Source organism: Pseudoliparis swirei, chromosome 3, assembly GCF_029220125.1.
Source record: "Pseudoliparis swirei isolate HS2019 ecotype Mariana Trench chromosome 3, NWPU_hadal_v1, whole genome shotgun sequence".
NCBI classification, from domain to species: domain Eukaryota; kingdom Metazoa; phylum Chordata; class Actinopteri; order Perciformes; family Liparidae; genus Pseudoliparis; species Pseudoliparis swirei.
In genome coordinates this window covers 10,933,685-10,951,018 of record NC_079390.1, presented here as the reverse complement: position 1 = coordinate 10,951,018, position 17,334 = coordinate 10,933,685, and the positions used below count along the sequence as shown (strand labels likewise).

The following is a 17,334-nucleotide window of genomic DNA, read 5'->3' as shown; positions in this document are numbered from 1 at the left end:
GGACAGAGCAGCTATCTCTGATTTAAGGAGAGGTGTGGATCAGAGCCAGGGGGGTCAGGCTCCTCTGAGGGAAATACAAAGGCTGCGTTCTGCTTTGTACTTTCTGCGTGCCTGTCTTTGTCCTCCTTAATCATCTTCTCTATATGGAAATATCTCCTTGCAGTGAAAGTTCACTCAAAGACATCACTTACTGTACAAAGACCAAAGGAGTCCGCCACAAGTGATTCATGGCTACTTTTCATCCTGTTGAGTGGTTTCACTTGAGGCCTTGACCATCATTTATTAATGTCGATATGGACATAAAGTTAATTCTTAAAAACGTTTTTTAGGAAAGACAATGTCACACAGCAAGAGTTTGATTCATTGATTGTTACTTTGTTTAAAAGCAGAGTGCTTTTATAAAATAAAATAAATAGATCTCACCGTAAGCAGCCTTTAGAATGTGTTGGCCTTGAGGGCATCTAAGGCTATGTGAAGAAGAAAGAGAACACACTGAAACAGAGCAGAAACTAAAGCTGAGGTTTCAGTGTCCAAGAAGGAGGATAGAGAAACCACATTTGGATTTCATAGAAATGTAATAGCTGCTAAAAACGAGGAGCGGTCAGTCCATGGAAAATAAAAAGCTCTCGGTCTTCTCTTTAATCAGTTGCTAAAGTTGCTAGTGCAGCAGTATTTACAGCAAACAGCAGAAAGTTGCAGAACACAAGTATAGCATTAGTCCGTGGCATTGGTTTGCACTAGATCATCTTTTCAATGCAGGAGTCATTTACTGGCATTGGTACTTACCACATAATTTGATATTGGTTCATCAAGGAACAACAGCGATGCCCGATGAATCTAAGACATACATATCTTAATCCAGGGTTCCAACTGGATGACATCAGGGACCTCAGTTTAATATGGTTATGCACGTAATGAAAATGTTTGTGCTTACACAATGAAAAGGGAACACTACAGTGTGGGAAAGATTATGAGCTAATAATACAGTTATACATTGACATTCAAGTAATTGGAAATAAATCCTTTATTGTATGTCTACATGTCATAGGTTACCCTATTTTTTATTTGCCGCTATACCATGTCGCTTTTATTAATGTAATTTAACTGTTTAGAGTTCAAGCAATTATCTCATATTTTATGTGCAAATAAGGCACACAAAAACAAAACTACATTACAAAAAAAAAAGATAATATGTAAATATGTATACATGTGTTTTTATTTGGTCCAATAAAATACTGTCACTCATGAAATATTTAGCATCGACTCTAATATGAGTTCAGTAATCCAAACGAAATCCACTGGATACTGACAAGAATGGCTGAATCCGCAATACCAGTTCCAAAATCCCAATACCAGTTCCAAAATCCCCTGCTCTTTGTGATGTCGAGTGCTTGGCTTCTTGTCCGAAAAGTACACAGGACCACAAGTCACAGCACAGTCCGTTAAATCATCTTCTTCAAACCACATCGTTTGCAACACATTTAGAATGTCAGCCACAGTTAGGCCACACTTTGTTCTTATTTATATGGCGTACGGCGTGAGCTGTTTGTGGCGTAAGGTTATTCTGAAGGAGGCTTACGGATAACTGAAAGGCTGTTGGTTTCATCCCTGCAGCAGCAATTTAATGATCTATTCTATCTGTATGCTGGTGAGTGGAGAGTGCTCGCCAAGCCAGGTGCTGCCTCGCATGAAGCTGAGTCCCCGGCCTGCTTCATGGACGCAGCACGGTAGGACAGCCTTGACTTCTGACCTCTGACCTCTGTTAATAAATAACACAGCTCTTCCAGGCTGTGTGTATCTCTAGCAGGCATGTGCGAATAGAGCGATTCAGTTGCTTCATGTGAGTAAAAAGCAATCTTAAAACACAATAACGAGGATGAAAGTTTAATTGAATACCTGGGAGAAGGTCTCCGATGTCTGGGTGCAGGGAATGGCCTTGTGTTTGGTGTGGGATCTTCAGATGGTCATGTGAACCCGCTAGATTATCATGTCTGCTGAGTGCTGCTCTGGTATCACCTCTCGCACTGAGTAGCTGCAGACTATAAGGTATGAAGACAGCTAGCATAGTCTGTGGGGGCATAGGGTGTATAGGATATGAAAAGACTGAAAACAGTATGGAGTGCATATATCTTCCACCTCTTTGATGTGTGTGTGTAGCTGTGTGTGTGTGTGTGTGTGTGTGTGTGTGTAGGTGTGTGTGTGTGTGTGCAGACACGTGTGTGTTTGTGCAGATTTCAGTCGAGAGGAGATAAAAAGTTTGGGAAAGGCAGAGACGGCTGACTGAACATCTGAGGAAGGTCTCTACAAAGAGGCGGTGTCTTTGTTCCCAGGGTTCTGTGCTAACGTAGCACTAGATATGAATTATGTAATTTCATAATAGGTGACCTTCTGTGCAACTTGAAAAGCAGAAAAGTTCTGTTCCTTCGATAAAGAGATGCATTCAGATGCACACACGTCTGACATGCAGGACTTCAACGTTAGCACATTTCATCATTCAATTTCCAATCTTTGACCACATATCAATTATGAAAGTACCCCTCTCTCTCTCTCTCTCTTTATCTTTCTCTCTCTCACAATGCACATTAGGATGGTAAAGACCTCATAAGAAAACAGCTGTTCAAATATCTCCTGTGCTTTCTTTTAGATTCGCAGTGGCAAGCTGATGGTCACCAACACCAGGAAGAGCGATGCAGGGAAATACATCTGTGTTGGAACCAACATGGTGGGAGAGAGGGAGAGCGAGATCGCTGAACTCACCGTGCTAGGTAACGTGCATTTTGGTGGTTGCATTTCCCACTGTTGCAGTGCTTCACAGTCTAAGTACCCTCTATGTTCACAGTTGTTTAGTTTGCCAGTCTACAATGCATGGGTCTTTGTTCTTGGGGTATACTATCCATTAATTATGTTGATTATGCAGCACTACCGTCCAGACTGCCAGCTTTAGAGAGGTTTCCCTCCAACCTACTGCTGCTCCATCCAACGCGACAACCCCTCAAACCTTTAAGTACAAGAGCCCCCCCCAAAAGCCTGTTTCTAGCCTGAGTTCTCCCCCCCCCCCCTACTTATTTTCACATTTCAACATTTGCCATCAGAATAGAGCTCTTATCAGTATCACAGGGTTCGATGTCCTTGGTTGAGGTTGGAAGTGTACAGTACAGTGCCTCATTGAGCCATTCAAAGCTGTGAGAATATTCTTGCTGAATGCAGAACTCGGTCAAAATATGTTATTCTACAGGTTGTGCATAACAATTTTTTTTGGAGACTGACGGATGATTTTCAGCAGAATTTGTATCCAAAATTCTATGATCATGCAATATGTAGATAACTTTTCAGATTTTGCTAGGCTTTCTTTTTGTGGTGTGTTTCTTTTGTGTTCATTGGAAAAAAAATCCTCCAGCAATTGGTTGAAGTCCTAGAAGCAGACGGTATTGGCAGTTAGAGCTAAACAAGAAAAAAGAAAGAGAGCTTAGTCCTAGTTGTGTAAACATGTTGAATGTTTTCTGCTCCTCAACAGATAGTTGACAGACTGCACTCACTTTCAATTTAATATTTCTGAAGTAGATGTTATTTTGTTGCTATAATTCCCTGAACAAGTGCATGTTATTGTAAACTGATTGAAACACAATTTAAACGTAAGCGATATAAAATGCATTATTAGACGTGGGACAGTGACATTTAGATAAGTTACTGTAACTACACAAGAAGGTACAATTGAAAGGTAGATCATCTAAACTCTAAATATATGAACATAAGACGTATAGGAAGATAGATATGGAGCCCTCTTTGACATAATGCCGGTGATGATTCGATGGGTATTTATGTTCGTCGTTGCTCTACAGAGCGGCCAACCTTCGTGAAGCGGCCCAGCAGTGTGGTGGTGTTGGCAGAGGAGAGCGTGGAGTTCCACTGTGTGGTTCAAGGAGACCCTGTTCCCACTGTCCGCTGGAGGAAAGATGACTCCGACCTGCCTAAGGGCCGGTAATGCACAACAAGCCCTCTATGCATTAATCTACCATGCTAGTGCCGCGTTTCAACTTTCTCTTTCATCTTACGATTTATGTGTGTCGGTTCTGTCCACAGATTTGAAATCCTAGAGGACCATACATTGATTGTTCGCCAAGTGACCTCTTTAGATGAGGGCTCCTATACATGTGTGGTGGAGAACATGGTCGGCAAGTCTGAATCATCCGCCACGCTCACTGTCCATGGTCAGTACAACCAGACCCACACATGCAATGTCCTATAAATGTTCTTCTCTTCTAAATACACTGTTTTCAGAACCTTGCATTTCCTTTTCATGGACGAGGTATTTTCAACAGATTTGCATCTAGCCGAAAAGGAGAACTAATCCTGTCTTGAACTGTCACAAATTAGCAGGAAGGGACTTTATGTGTACAGAGTTACAGTATCTCTGAAATTTTTTATTTAGTTTCGCTACCTTGCTCGAGGTCTTATGATGTCTACAGCAATTATAACAACCAAGCAGTATACACTCAAAAAAACGATTCAAGCCCTTCTTAGAGGTGACATTTAAATATTGTTTGATACATTTAAATAAATCAATTACAAAACGAAGATATTTATATTGAATGGGTGTAACACAAAATGTATGAATACTTTCATTTATTAGATTTATTTAGGTTACACTCACAAAAACAATTCAAGGCCTTCTTCGAGGTGACACATTTAAATATTGTTTGATACATTTAAATAAATCAATTACAAAAATAGATATTTATATTTAATGGGTGTAACACAAAATGTATGAATACTTTCATTTATTAGATTTATTTAGGTTAGATGGTGTGCATATCAACTCAAAATAAATGTGTTTCATTGAGGACTACCCTTTGCGCATGCGCCAGCTGAAAATCAGTTGTTTACATGAGGTGAAGACACTTTCAGGGCTGTACGGTGGTGTAGTGGCTAGCACTGTCGCCTCACAGCCAAAGGTCTGTGGGTTCAATTCCCAGTCAGGGCTTTCCTTCTGTGTGGAGTTTGCATATTTTTTTAGTTAGTTAGTTTATCTTTTGAGTTGGACAAACACAAATTAATTTAATTTAATGAATATCGTTATTTTATTTGAGATTTATTTGATACAAATGAGTTGGACTAACTTAATTACATTTTATTGCACTGATGTGCTAAAATAGAGTTGGAGTTGCATATAATTATTGGATGGAAAACCTGCCAACAATTTAATTGAGTTCATCCAATGAGTCATTTCTTTGAGTGTAGGACATTGCAGCAGTTTGTTTACAGTGCGTTTCACGGTAATGTCCTGTATACACCGAGAAGAGTAAATGTTTACTTGCTTGCAGATGATGGATTCATTTTGTCTGTGGGTCCTGCCACATCGACACGCTTTAGTTCTTAAATCAGTGGCCGAAAAATGAGCAGTGACACACAGACCCGCATATGTACACACATAACCACGCAAACACACAGCAGTGACACATTGACCCGCATATGTACACACATAACCAAAGCAACACACAGCAGCCACACAGTGGGTGACATAGACTGTGAGGGCAGCAGGACTTAATTAAAGATAAGACGGGGCTGGTTGCATGCTGGGAAATGACATGGTTCCAATTACACCGTCTTCTTTTCCCATCCAAAAAATGAGTGTCTGGGGGGTGGGGGCCATAGCTAATTTGAGCAGTGAATGGAGAAGGGCAGGAATAAGTGGCAGGTGAGTATAAGTATAAGTTGTATAATGGGAGGAAACAGCGAGATACCTAAGTTAATGTTATAATTATTATTTTTTAACCGGTGCACTCATAGCGTTAGTTTTAACCATGGAATACTTTTTATGGGCCTAGAACATTTGGTTGATGTTAAACAGTTGCATTTGAAACATGTAGCATGCACAATTTTATTCTTTTTCTATTTGTGATATGCGTTTTTTCAGAAAATATCTAACTTGTTGAACAAAAACCACTGCCATCCTCTCACAGTAGTTCCAACACCCGCCGGTTAGCTAGCCATTCGTTTCACAATAAATCCAGCTGACATATGTTAGGATGTGCTGTCTTTTTGTGTGTATTAAATCCCCTGCAGACCACTAGCAGTTACCGCTTCTACCTTCTATCCAGACGAAATACTCCTTTCTCACTCCTCACAGCTGTAGGTGCTCGTTAGTGGATTGTATCTTTGTCCAAATACGCCCCAAGGCTGTCTGGCCCTATAACTCAAAGCAGCAATTACATATACGTTTCACACCTTACGGTCAACTCGTCGGTTGGGTCTAACAGGGGCTAAACAGCAGGCCTTCTCCATTGACATCTTTTTTCATTTTAATTGCATATTTGTTTGTGTGTGTGGTTTTTAAAAACTTGTATTCCCAAAAATGAATTACGTTTGAACTTGCATCCCCATATTGTCTGACTGTATTTCATACCAATTTCATTCTATTGTTTTTTTTTTTTTTTCAGCATATGTCAATACTGTTGAGTACATCATTGCAATTCCATATATGTGTGTGTGCTTTCATGACTCATTACAACTGCTCTTTTTTTGTGTGTCTTTTCCCTTGTAGTCAATACTGGTAAGTTGTCATCCGTCCCTCATCCACCATCTGACAGCAACAAGACAGTTTAAGTCCCTGTCATTGTCCTCTTCACTGTTTGTCCATCCACCAATACAGTATGTAATTCATGTTATGTGCTGGTTAATCAATAGATATGTGCTGTTTTTTTCCCATTTGAAAATAAGGTAAATAATGTCTGTCCCCTGCTTCATACACACTTAGCCTTTACTCCTTGAGCTTTTCATGCTAAGATGTTCTGAAACTGGGAATGATGACAATGTATCAGACTGCAGTTAATTAGGGCCTTATTTCCTCTGCAGTGCCCCCGGCATTTGCAGTACGCCCCAGGAACCAAGTGGTGGCAGTGGGCAGGACGGTCACCTTCCAGTGCGAGGCCACTGGCAACCCACAGCCAGCTATCTTCTGGCAGAGGGAGGGCAGTGAGGTGAGATTGACACTCGGTCCGTCGTCACACTTAATCACAACTCAAACGCAAATAAATGGGATTCTAACTCTCTAATCTCTGTCTTCTCTCCAGAGTCTCCTGTTCTCTTACCAGCCACCGCAGCCCTTCAGCCGTCTGTCCGTCTCCCAGATGGGCAGTTTGACTATTACCGATGTTCAGCGCTCTGATGGCGGCTTCTACAGCTGCCAGGCTCTCAACATAGCTGGCAGCGTTATTACCAAAGCACTGCTGGAGGTCACAGACTGTGAGTAAAGGGAAGGTGTGGTGGAGGGCAGATGGAGGGGGTAGGGGGGCAGCGCTCTATTTTCAATGTTTTGTCATTTGGCTAAACAGACTATATTGTTGAGCAGGTGTCTTAGGCTACTAACTGGCCTTGGTTGCAGACTGGTGAGAGCGACTAACTGTCTGTGATGGGAATTCAGGATTTCTGTTGCTCAAAACCATCTGTTTCCATGGTGATTGTGTTTAAAGAGAGTCTAGACTTTTCTGAAATTAAATTAGCTAAATTAACAACAGTACAGTTTGTAATCTAAATTCAGAGGATTGTCACTCTTAATTGTCCCATTAATACAGTTCGGTTTGGGTTTTATTTTGTTGTAAATATCTGTGAATTAGGAAGGCAGGATTGAAAGTCTGAGGGACTTTTATCCCAATCCTAGGTGATACAAAATAACTGTGTTGGATCGTGGAATATGCCTACTACCAACTATGCCATGGCCCTGCTGAGACTCCGCCACTCCTCCTCTCTACCTCCATCTGCCTGATGGATCGTGGAGGTCTCCATCGTGGAATATGCCTACTATGAACTATTCATACACTCTGTCACATTCATTGAATGTATTTTAACTCTAAATCTGTCCTTCTGTACACAATACATCTACTGCACCTGTTCATCCTGGAGAGGGATCCTCCTCTGTTGCTCTCCTGAAGGTTTCTTCCCTTTTTTTCCCCATGAAGGGTTATTTGGGAGTTTTTCCTGATCCGATGTGAGGTTTTGGGACAGGGATGTCTATGTGTACAGATTGTAAATCACTCTGAGACAAATTTGTAATTTGTGAAAATGGGCTATACAAATAAACTGAATTGAATTGAATTGAATTAATTGTTTTTAAAAAATCTATTTAAATGTGCTTGGAGGTCCACGCCAGTAATTACACACCAGCAAAGTATACATGCTCAAAATTAAATAAGAATTTTAAAAGTGATTAGCAGCCTGATAATAAGAGTCCTTGAGATTTGCTTTGAATCCACATCACCAGATAATTGATCTCTGAGGTGCGCAGGTCATCCATGTTTTTATGTCTTTAAGACATGCTTGAAGTATCATCTGCATAACAATGAAAGTTTATGGAATATTGCCCAAAGGAAGCATGTATAAGGTAAATAAAATTGGTCCAAGCACAGAACCTTGTGGAACTCCGTGATTAACGTTGGTGGTTATGACCTGTGTGATCCTGAATACATGTGTGTGGGTCACTGCGTACGTACATATCAAATAAATTAATAACGATAATTGCTTCGGGCTTAAACAGTCAGTTACTACATTTCTGAGTTGTTCAGTGCAGCCCAATTACTTATAAAATATAATCTGCTGTCTATATTGGTATTGTGTTCTACAGCCTCCTTTATAGGGAAATGAGAGGCATCCACTCAGTGAATAATCTGTTTCAGGTAATGGAAATAAAAAAGATGAGGTTATGTTTTATGTAATTTTGTCAGTGGTCTAAAGCACTGCACTCCCGCCTGCACCTGTTTCCTTCTACTCTCCCCTCCCCCAAATTATCTCCATCCCACCACACTCCTCTCATCCCGATTTGGAGTGGTGCATTTGTATGGAAATAACTGCCACCTCAGGCAGTCCAGTTTCAAGGCGTGTTTCCATCACCTTTTTTTGGTATTTTTATTTATTTATGTATTTATCTTGAACACTTGCCTCCATGCACAGGGTTTTAGAATGTAAGAGAGAGAGAGAGAGAGAGAAGAGAGTTCTGTTATCTAAGTGGAATTGTTATTAGTTGGGCTTTGCCGGCTCCAGCAGTACGTGCTGCCGAATGAACGATTAGTTGCTCTCCGCTGGAGGGGTAAAGTTGATTTATTTTCCCTCCACTGCCTGCCCAGCCAATGAAACCTATTGTTCTCTCTTTACCAATTTTCCTTTCAATATCTTTCACATCTTATCTGTCTTCTTTTTTTTCTTTTTTTTGCCAACGTTTTGGGTTTCATCTCTTTTACTTTTATTTCTGTCTCTCTCTTAATGACTTTGATATTTTCTCAGTCTCCAATTCCAAAATATACTGTTGACACTGCAGTTCTTCGGGGCATTTTTCCTATATTTGAAAGTGATAGTAGAGAAACACAGAGGGCAATGCAAGAAGTCAGAGGGCCATGATGTGACGCGTCTTAGTCACACAGGCACCGGGTGTCCCCACTGTGTTTACAATTAATAGGATGAAGTTCAATACAAGAAAGTGATATACCTTTTGTACCAACAGGAAATGATAGCACCTGTCAGTTAAGAGTCTTTGTTTCCTCTGTTTAAAGAGATTAAGAACACAAATCCCTTGTGCTTGACCCCAGAGAGTAAGATCTCACCGTAACCTTACTTTACCAACGCTGTCCTTATATTGACGACATTGTTTCTCAAACCTCAAACAGATGCTGTTCGGTAAATATGAACATGACCCCAAAAACATAAACAAGTTTTAGCTGGAGTGGCTCTTGTAGGCTAAAAATAAAAGGCATGCGCAATGTGACATCTTGACATTTTATTAAAAAGCACACCGGTATGGAGTCCATTCTTAAAATTGAAAACTTCTCAAAAAGCAAACAGAAACATTTATATTTTAACATTATTAGTCTTTCACTTCCCTATTTATTAATTTTTCTTCTGTTTTCTTTATTAGCTGGGTCGGACCACCCACCTCCTGTGATTAGGCAGGGCCCTCTCAATCAGACAATTCCTGTGGACAGCACAGTGGTCCTGGGTTGCCAAACAGCTGACTCTCCACCGCTTACAGTCCACTGGAAGAAGGATGGTGCCGCGGTGTCTCCAGTGGACTCCCGCATGTCGGTCGCAGACACAGGATCACTGGAGATCCGCTATGCCAAGGTATGACGGGTAACACATCAGATAGTGTTCAGTAGTTACAGCGACAGCACTGAGTCAAGCAAGCCCACTAATGTCTGCTACTGCACTTCCTGTCTTCAGCTGGGAGATACAGGCTTCTACACTTGTGTAGCTTCCAGTCCAAACGGAGAGGCTTCCTGGACAGCTTACTTACAGGTGGAGGGTAGGTCGCATATATTGAGACGGAGTCGTAAATGTTGTGAATACACGGGGAGGAGGCCTGCGTCGGGTACTTAAATGCATTTCTTGGTATCTCCGGCAGAGTTTGGAGTTGTTGTTCAGTCCAGTCAGCCAATAGACCCGAAACTGATCCCAAGCGCTCCATCTAAACCTGAGGTGACCGACGTCGGCCGCACCTCGGTCACTCTGTCCTGGAAATCGAAAGTCGATGCCGGCGCTCTGCCTACATCTTACCTGATCGAGGCATTCAGGTCAGACTCATGGAGTATATTGTATGCCAACCATCGAAAATGGTGAAACTTGCCTTGCATCTGCGTGTGACCCTTTTGTCACCTCTCCCTGCAGTTATACGTCAGGCAGCAGATGGGTGACCCTCGCTGAGCATATAAAAACTCAGACTTTTATTCTGAGGAACCTGAAGCCTGCAGCTGTCTACCTCTTTATGGTGAGAGCGGTGAATGCTTACGGCCTCAGTGACCCCAGTCCAATCTCCGGCTCTGTCCGTACACAAGGTCGGTGTGGGCTTTTCGTTCCTTTTACATTCCAATTTCAATTTGATATATAATGCGTGTGCATTGTTGCCATTTCACTTTCTTCCTTCCTTTTTGTATCAACAGATGGCACTTCCACCATGCAGGGGGTGGATCACCGTCACGTCCAGCGGGAGCTCGGCGATGTCGTTATCCACCTGCACACACCAACAGTCGTGTCTGCTTCTGCTGTGAGGGTGCAATGGATGGTAAGGGGGCCATGCCATGGTGACTGTCCTGCACACAGTCAACAGTTTTGCTAGATGTCAGAGTTAGGGTAAATATGGGAAAAGGTCAAATGTGCAGTTTTGCCAGTAAATGGAAACACATACTGCATATTAACAAATGATATAAGAGCCAAAAAAAATAATAATAATAAAAATGCTTTGAAAAATAAAACAAGGCTGTCTGCTGACATTGTTTTTTATCGGGGGTTATTATAGTGCAGATTTATGCTCTCTGTAATGTTTTCTCTCATTCTCCAGAGGAACACAAAGAAGTGAACCATCAAGGATGAATGGGAAAATTCACTTTCAACGGAGATGTAGAGAAGCGTAGAGATCCCCACGGTTGAGGAGCAGCTTCGAGCCTAAACTGCCTTGTGCAACAGTAAATTGTTTAAAAGATGTAATTTATGCTGAATTTCCATGTGGGATTCTTTCTCAATACTTATTAACAGATAATAAACCCACTGATGACATTGTGCCTTCAGTCAAACACATTTTTAGCCATTTATTTTCAAAATCTTGCGGTTTAAAAATGGAAAGTGCTTAATCCTCTCCTGGCTTGAATTTAACCACAGCCGTGATGAATGGAAACTATTAATGACCTAATATTGTGGTGTATAGTGAGAATTCACAGATATGATGACGTGTTAATGTTTATGAACCTAAATGCTAAGGAAATCTCCCCAGACGAGGCGCTCACCTGCCAGATGTATGATGTTTTATCTCAATCACAGATATAACTAGAAGCGTTCAATTATTATATCACCAAGATTGGGCATTGAATTATGACATTTTTGCATTAGTTGCATGCCAATTGGACAAAAATGTATGGTGCTATGGTAAAAATGGTTTGACCTTTTTTGACCTTGACCCTTGACCTTTTTGACCTGATTGATAAATCCCAAATCTAATAATCCCCGGATAATAACCATCCCACCACCATTTCATTTCATTTTGACCTCATCACTGTTGTTGTGACTGACCTTTTGGACCTTTGACAAACGATATCAACCAACAACTGGATAATATAATATCATACCAAAAAACCTCATTTCACCAGATTTCAATATGCGACTTTTTGAATACTGATTTGACCTGACCAAGATTTTGACCTTTTGACCCGATTTGACCTTTGACCCGATCGATCCCAAATCTAAATCTGGTAAATAATACCAAATTTCATATTCCACCAAATTTCATTTTTTGGTTCCTTGAAGTTTTTTTTGACCTGTCTATGTGACCTGACCTTGACCCTTTGACCTTTGAAATGATATAAATCAAAATCCGGATAATTCCGGATACCAAACAATCATCCATTTCGATTCGGTTCAATACTTACTTTTTTTTTTTGCGAATATCACATACAAATAAATAAAATAAATAAATAAATAAATAAATAAATACACGGCGATCAAAACATAACCTTCCGGCATTTTCAATGCGAAGGTAATAATTGTAAACTAACAACTGCATCACATTCACACATTTGATTCTCGCCCAGATGTTTTTCTCTCATTAACAAAAAGCTCATCATCACTGTTGCACGTTGTGCATGTTTTTATCCATGCACCTCCACTAGGTAGAGCAGCAGTCCCCATACATCCAGGGTTACAAGGTGCTTTACCGGGCGTCCGCTGAGCATGGCCAGCCAGAGGGGCAGTGGAGTGTCCTGGAGGTACACGCAACACGGGAGGACGGCGTGGTAATCGGCCAGCTGAGGAGAGGGTCCATCTACGAGTTCAAAGTGCGCCCCTTCTTTGATGAGTTCCAGGGAGCTGACAGTGAGGTGAAGGTGGTCAGGACATTGGAAGAAGGTGAGTGGTATTACATGTAGCAACACATAGCTGAGAGGAAGTAAATGACCTGGGTGCAACTCTTTCATTTATTTCAGTCTATATTCAGAGGACAACACAAAAGCCACGTATTGCTTTTTAAGTGTGTAAACCTGTTCGAGATGCAGACCACAACTGGGATGCAGACAGCATGAAAATGAGATTTAATTTAGTACTGCGTGGTTAACTGTGTACTTCACTGTCTTAGCCCCTAGCAGAGCACCCCAGGGCGTTACGGTGACAAAAAGTTATGCCAATGGGACCGCCATCCTCGTTGCTTGGAAACCGCCCCCGGAACGGGAAGAAGCTGAAGTCATTCAGGAGTACAAAGTAAGAAAAGAAGCCCCCCCCCTCTGTACACATGCTCTCACTCATGAGTGCAACAGTTAGAATGTAAATGACACCTTTGAGAGGCTGATGAGGCCTCTTATGTTGTCGGATGTGTCCCTCAGGCAATCACTGTCATCTCATCTCCTCTCGTCACCTTCTCTCGACAGATCTGGTGCCTGGGTAATGAGAGCCGGTATCATGTAAACCAGTCGGTCGATGGCTCCACCTTTTCCGTGCTCATCTCCAGTCTGGCGCCAGGAATTCGTTACAGCGTGGAAGTTGCGGCCAGCAATGGTGCTGGACCTGGGGTCAAGAGTGATGTCACTTGTTTTCAATTAGGTGAGAGTTCTCCCAAGATAGGAGTGTTTATTTAGTTAGGTTTTACAAAAGTAGGCCTACAAACAATGACACAGCATCTCACAGTGAAAACTTCTATAGTTTCTCCTCATTTTAATTATACAGTGTTCATAAAAAAAGGGTCATAAAGCACCATGTTGACACACTATCGACACTTTTGCACTCGTCACTTACATACACTGTCACTTTCAAATCACTGCTTGTACTTACACTTACATACTGTCTCTTACACGACAAATACATATTTATCAGAATTATTGCACTACCTGCTACTCCCATTTGTCTGTAGTTTAGTTCATTATATGTTACTATATGTGTATTATATGTTATATGTATATATGTTAGTATTATATGTATAGGTTGGTATATGTTTTAGCATATTGTATTGTATATTTATCTTGGATATTTAGTAAGGTTATTATATGTTCTTACATGTAAATTATGTTCAGAGTACTTGTACAGAGTGTATGTCATGTTATGTTATGTTATATTATGTTTGCTATGTTATGCTATGGTAGTTGTTGTGTGGTGCCTTGTCCTAAGAATTTCAGTGCCCAGTCTGACCCTGTGACATTCTGTGCATCTGACAATAAAAGACTTGTAACTTGTAACATGTTGTGCTGTAACTTAGCTTCATTTAGTTTTTTAACGATGCTCTTGTAATTGCTGCAACATCAAAAAATGTTCGCAACAATTTCTTGTGCATATACGATATAATGTCTCCTCTCTGTCTTCTTTTACTGGTTAGACTCTGCAGGACAGATGATGGATATCAGTGAGGAGAAAGACACATTGTCTCAGATCTCAGACGTGGTGAGGCAACCGGCCTTCATTGCTGGCATTGGCGCCACCTGCTGGTTGGTCCTCATGATCTTCAGTGTGTGGCTCTACCGCCATCGCAAGAAGAGAAGTGGCCTCAGCAGCACATACACCGGCATCCGCAAGGGTGTGTGTTTCCCCGTTGTGTGTATGTGTTAGACAGGTGGATGAACGTATGTTCAAGATAGCTCATCCTATGTGTGCATCCGCATGAAAGTGTATCATGGTACTTGTGTAGGTCATTACGATTGTAGAAGGGATGAAGCAGCGACACACTGCCACCGCGCTAAACAGCAGTCTTCCTCTCCTTGATATTAAGGAATAATTTAAGAGGGTGCTGAGCAGATCACATCAAAGGCGGAAAAATTGCTCTGGTATAATTTTCCTTTGACACGAAGACTTCAGAAACAAATTAGCATTTGCAACTGTGCAGCCAGTCAAAGCTGACCTTTAGTCGTTTATTTGAAGAGTGTCATTTTCTCAACACAGCACAGGTCTTAGAGGCACAGGCCTGTCAACCTGTCATTACCATGTCTGCTACAATATCACTGTTATTTCCCCTCTCTCTTGGTGTGCCTGTCATCCCCATTCACCTGGACATTTCCCACAGACAGTGGCAGCATTAAAGCAGATGGCATGTGGTGATTTAAATGTACAGAAAATATCAAAGTGCATAGCCACTGTGATAGTTAAGTTTATTGAAATGATTTCAGTTTGCTCTTCTTACTCCCATTTCCTGTTTGTCCCTACAGTCCCGTCATTCACCTTTACACCTGCAGGTATGTACAGTATGCTCTCCTGCTGTTGTTTGTGGTGTTGAATGTATTTGGAAAGTATGTTTATCGAGTTATTGTATTTTATTCACTTAAGATATCCCACAATGGAACTGCATTCTGTCTCTTGCAATTCAGTTTTTCATCTTAATTTCATTTATCAAGGTAAGGACAAATGAAAGATTGCACGATGCTAAAAGATATATGAATTGGATTTTTAAGACCAGTTCAACCTTCAATACTGCTAACACAGAAATGTAACACAAATAAAGCAAAACATCATGAAGAATATGAGCTAAAAGGGAGATTAAATAGTTATATATTTAAAGTGTATATGTAGCAAGATGTAAAGATATATTTGTTGGGTGAAATGTGATAAAAATAATGATGCAACAATGTGCTTTTGAACAAACCTCTATATGTGCCAAGCTGCCTGTTCACTAGGTTAGGTTTATTTGATTAAATAAGTAAAATACAGAATATATTCTGCCATAGAGTTTTTATTACCTTCGCATTCTGAGAATGCGGAAGGTTATCTTTTGATCGCTGTGTATTTATTTGTATGCGTGTTATTCGCATAACTCAAAAAGTATTAAACCGAATCGCATGAAATTTGGTGGGATGATTGGTTATTATCCGGGGACCATTTGATTAGATTTTGGGATCGATCGGGTCAAAGGTCAACGTCAAGGTCATGAAAAGGTACCAAAATAGTGGCTGCGGCGAAGGTATGCGCTCTACCGAGTGCCCGTTCTAGTTTGTTTGATGTTTTACTGTTAGCAGAAGGGAACTTTCTCAAACAATATTTCTAAATCAGTTCTGAAGGTATGCAGTGGTAGGTAAAGGCACAGGCAATTACTTGTGTTGTGTTCATGCACATTAAACCATAGACTCTGACATCGATGGAAGCATGTATTAAAGTGAGTGCAAACTTTTGACGAAAGAGTTTCTGCTTATAATCTCTGCCTGCCTTTCATTGCTTCACTTTATCTGCCTTTGGCACTTTCCTCTTTTTGACAGCTCATCAAGGTTTAATGTTTTTGCTTCTTCTTTATCTCTGAGCAGTGGCGTATCAAAGAGGAGAATCTGTATGCAGTGCTGGCAGGTGAGTGATATTTGTGTCCCTTTGTGTCATACAAAGACTCACAGGAGAAATGCAGTTACATTGTGGAAACACTGGGGGGAGATGTCTCCCTTCTCCAAGTGATGAACATGCCACCGCCCCATGCTCATTCATCAGCGATGATGGCAGCTTTTGATTGACAGCCTGTGGTCCTCCTTGTTGCAGACCCGGCCTTCTCAGCATGGGTGAACCTCTAAACCAGCTGTGGCTGCCCGACAATTGGCCGAATGCATGTGCCAATCACAAGGACTGCAGCATCAACTGCTGCAATAATGGCAATGGCACCAGTGACAGCAACATGACAACATACAGCCGACCAGGTTAGTGCAACACTGAGCCTCTGAAGTACATCTAAGCGGAAGCTTTGTGACTTGTGTTCTTCCTAAGTGTTGCTGTGCTGCTTTGTTTAATGCTCGTGTTTTATCCCCAGCTGACTGCATAGCAAACTATGGAAAGCATCCAGAAAACAAACAGGGGGGACATCACGGTTCTGACACGGCCATTTACAGCGATGTGAACCTCTCCAACAAGCTCAATGAAATTAAAACGTTCAACAACTCTAAGTTGTGCTACGCGAGTCCAGGAGGAGATTCAACAGCCACATATGAACCCATCCCCTACGCCACCACACAGCTAATCCAGGCCAGCATTAAGAATAAGGCGGGCACCGGTGGCGCGGCAGCAGAGCAAATGGACATGCACTGCTGGAAACAGCCTCCCAACCCGCCTCCAATACCAAAGGAGATGGCGGCACAGATGCAGTACAACATATTTGAGCAAAACATGCTCAATAAAGGTAAAGTGGGGTCACATTGGATTTTCTTCACACAATTTATGTAAAAAATGTTTTTAAAAAGGTGTTGCAAACGTTCTTGTCGTCTTTGTCTTCAGATCACTTTCAAGGAAGTGAAGGAATGATCCCTCCTAAAACGATCCCCTACAACCAGACCCGTGATCACAGCACAGGAGGCTCACACCACAGCTCTGACAGAGGCAGCAACAGCACCTCCGGTAAGGCCAATGGATACTGTGTGCACC

General features: G+C 41.4%; 1 protein-coding gene across 2 annotated transcripts in view; it reads left to right on the top strand.

Annotated features, from left to right (window-relative positions):
• LOC130189654 (roundabout homolog 1-like) overlaps window positions 1-17,334 on the top strand; it is a 71,698-nt gene that overhangs the window by 49,837 nt on the left and 4,527 nt on the right. For both annotated transcript variants that reach the window (XM_056408568.1, XM_056408578.1), the window contains exons 4-23: window positions 2,645-2,765; window positions 3,840-3,978; window positions 4,081-4,208; window positions 6,542-6,550; window positions 6,853-6,977; window positions 7,071-7,242; window positions 9,902-10,107; window positions 10,207-10,288; window positions 10,388-10,556; window positions 10,651-10,817; window positions 10,923-11,044; window positions 12,642-12,876; window positions 13,103-13,224; window positions 13,392-13,563; window positions 14,330-14,527; window positions 15,153-15,179; window positions 16,239-16,278; window positions 16,462-16,616; window positions 16,727-17,092; window positions 17,188-17,307. In XM_056408568.1, the coding sequence (XP_056264543.1) occupies window positions 2,645-2,765; window positions 3,840-3,978; window positions 4,081-4,208; window positions 6,542-6,550; window positions 6,853-6,977; window positions 7,071-7,242; window positions 9,902-10,107; window positions 10,207-10,288; window positions 10,388-10,556; window positions 10,651-10,817; window positions 10,923-11,044; window positions 12,642-12,876; window positions 13,103-13,224; window positions 13,392-13,563; window positions 14,330-14,527; window positions 15,153-15,179; window positions 16,239-16,278; window positions 16,462-16,616; window positions 16,727-17,092; window positions 17,188-17,307 (2,875 nt within the window). The remainder of the gene's footprint in view (window positions 1-2,644; window positions 2,766-3,839; window positions 3,979-4,080; window positions 4,209-6,541; window positions 6,551-6,852; window positions 6,978-7,070; window positions 7,243-9,901; window positions 10,108-10,206; window positions 10,289-10,387; window positions 10,557-10,650; window positions 10,818-10,922; window positions 11,045-12,641; window positions 12,877-13,102; window positions 13,225-13,391; window positions 13,564-14,329; window positions 14,528-15,152; window positions 15,180-16,238; window positions 16,279-16,461; window positions 16,617-16,726; window positions 17,093-17,187; window positions 17,308-17,334) is intronic.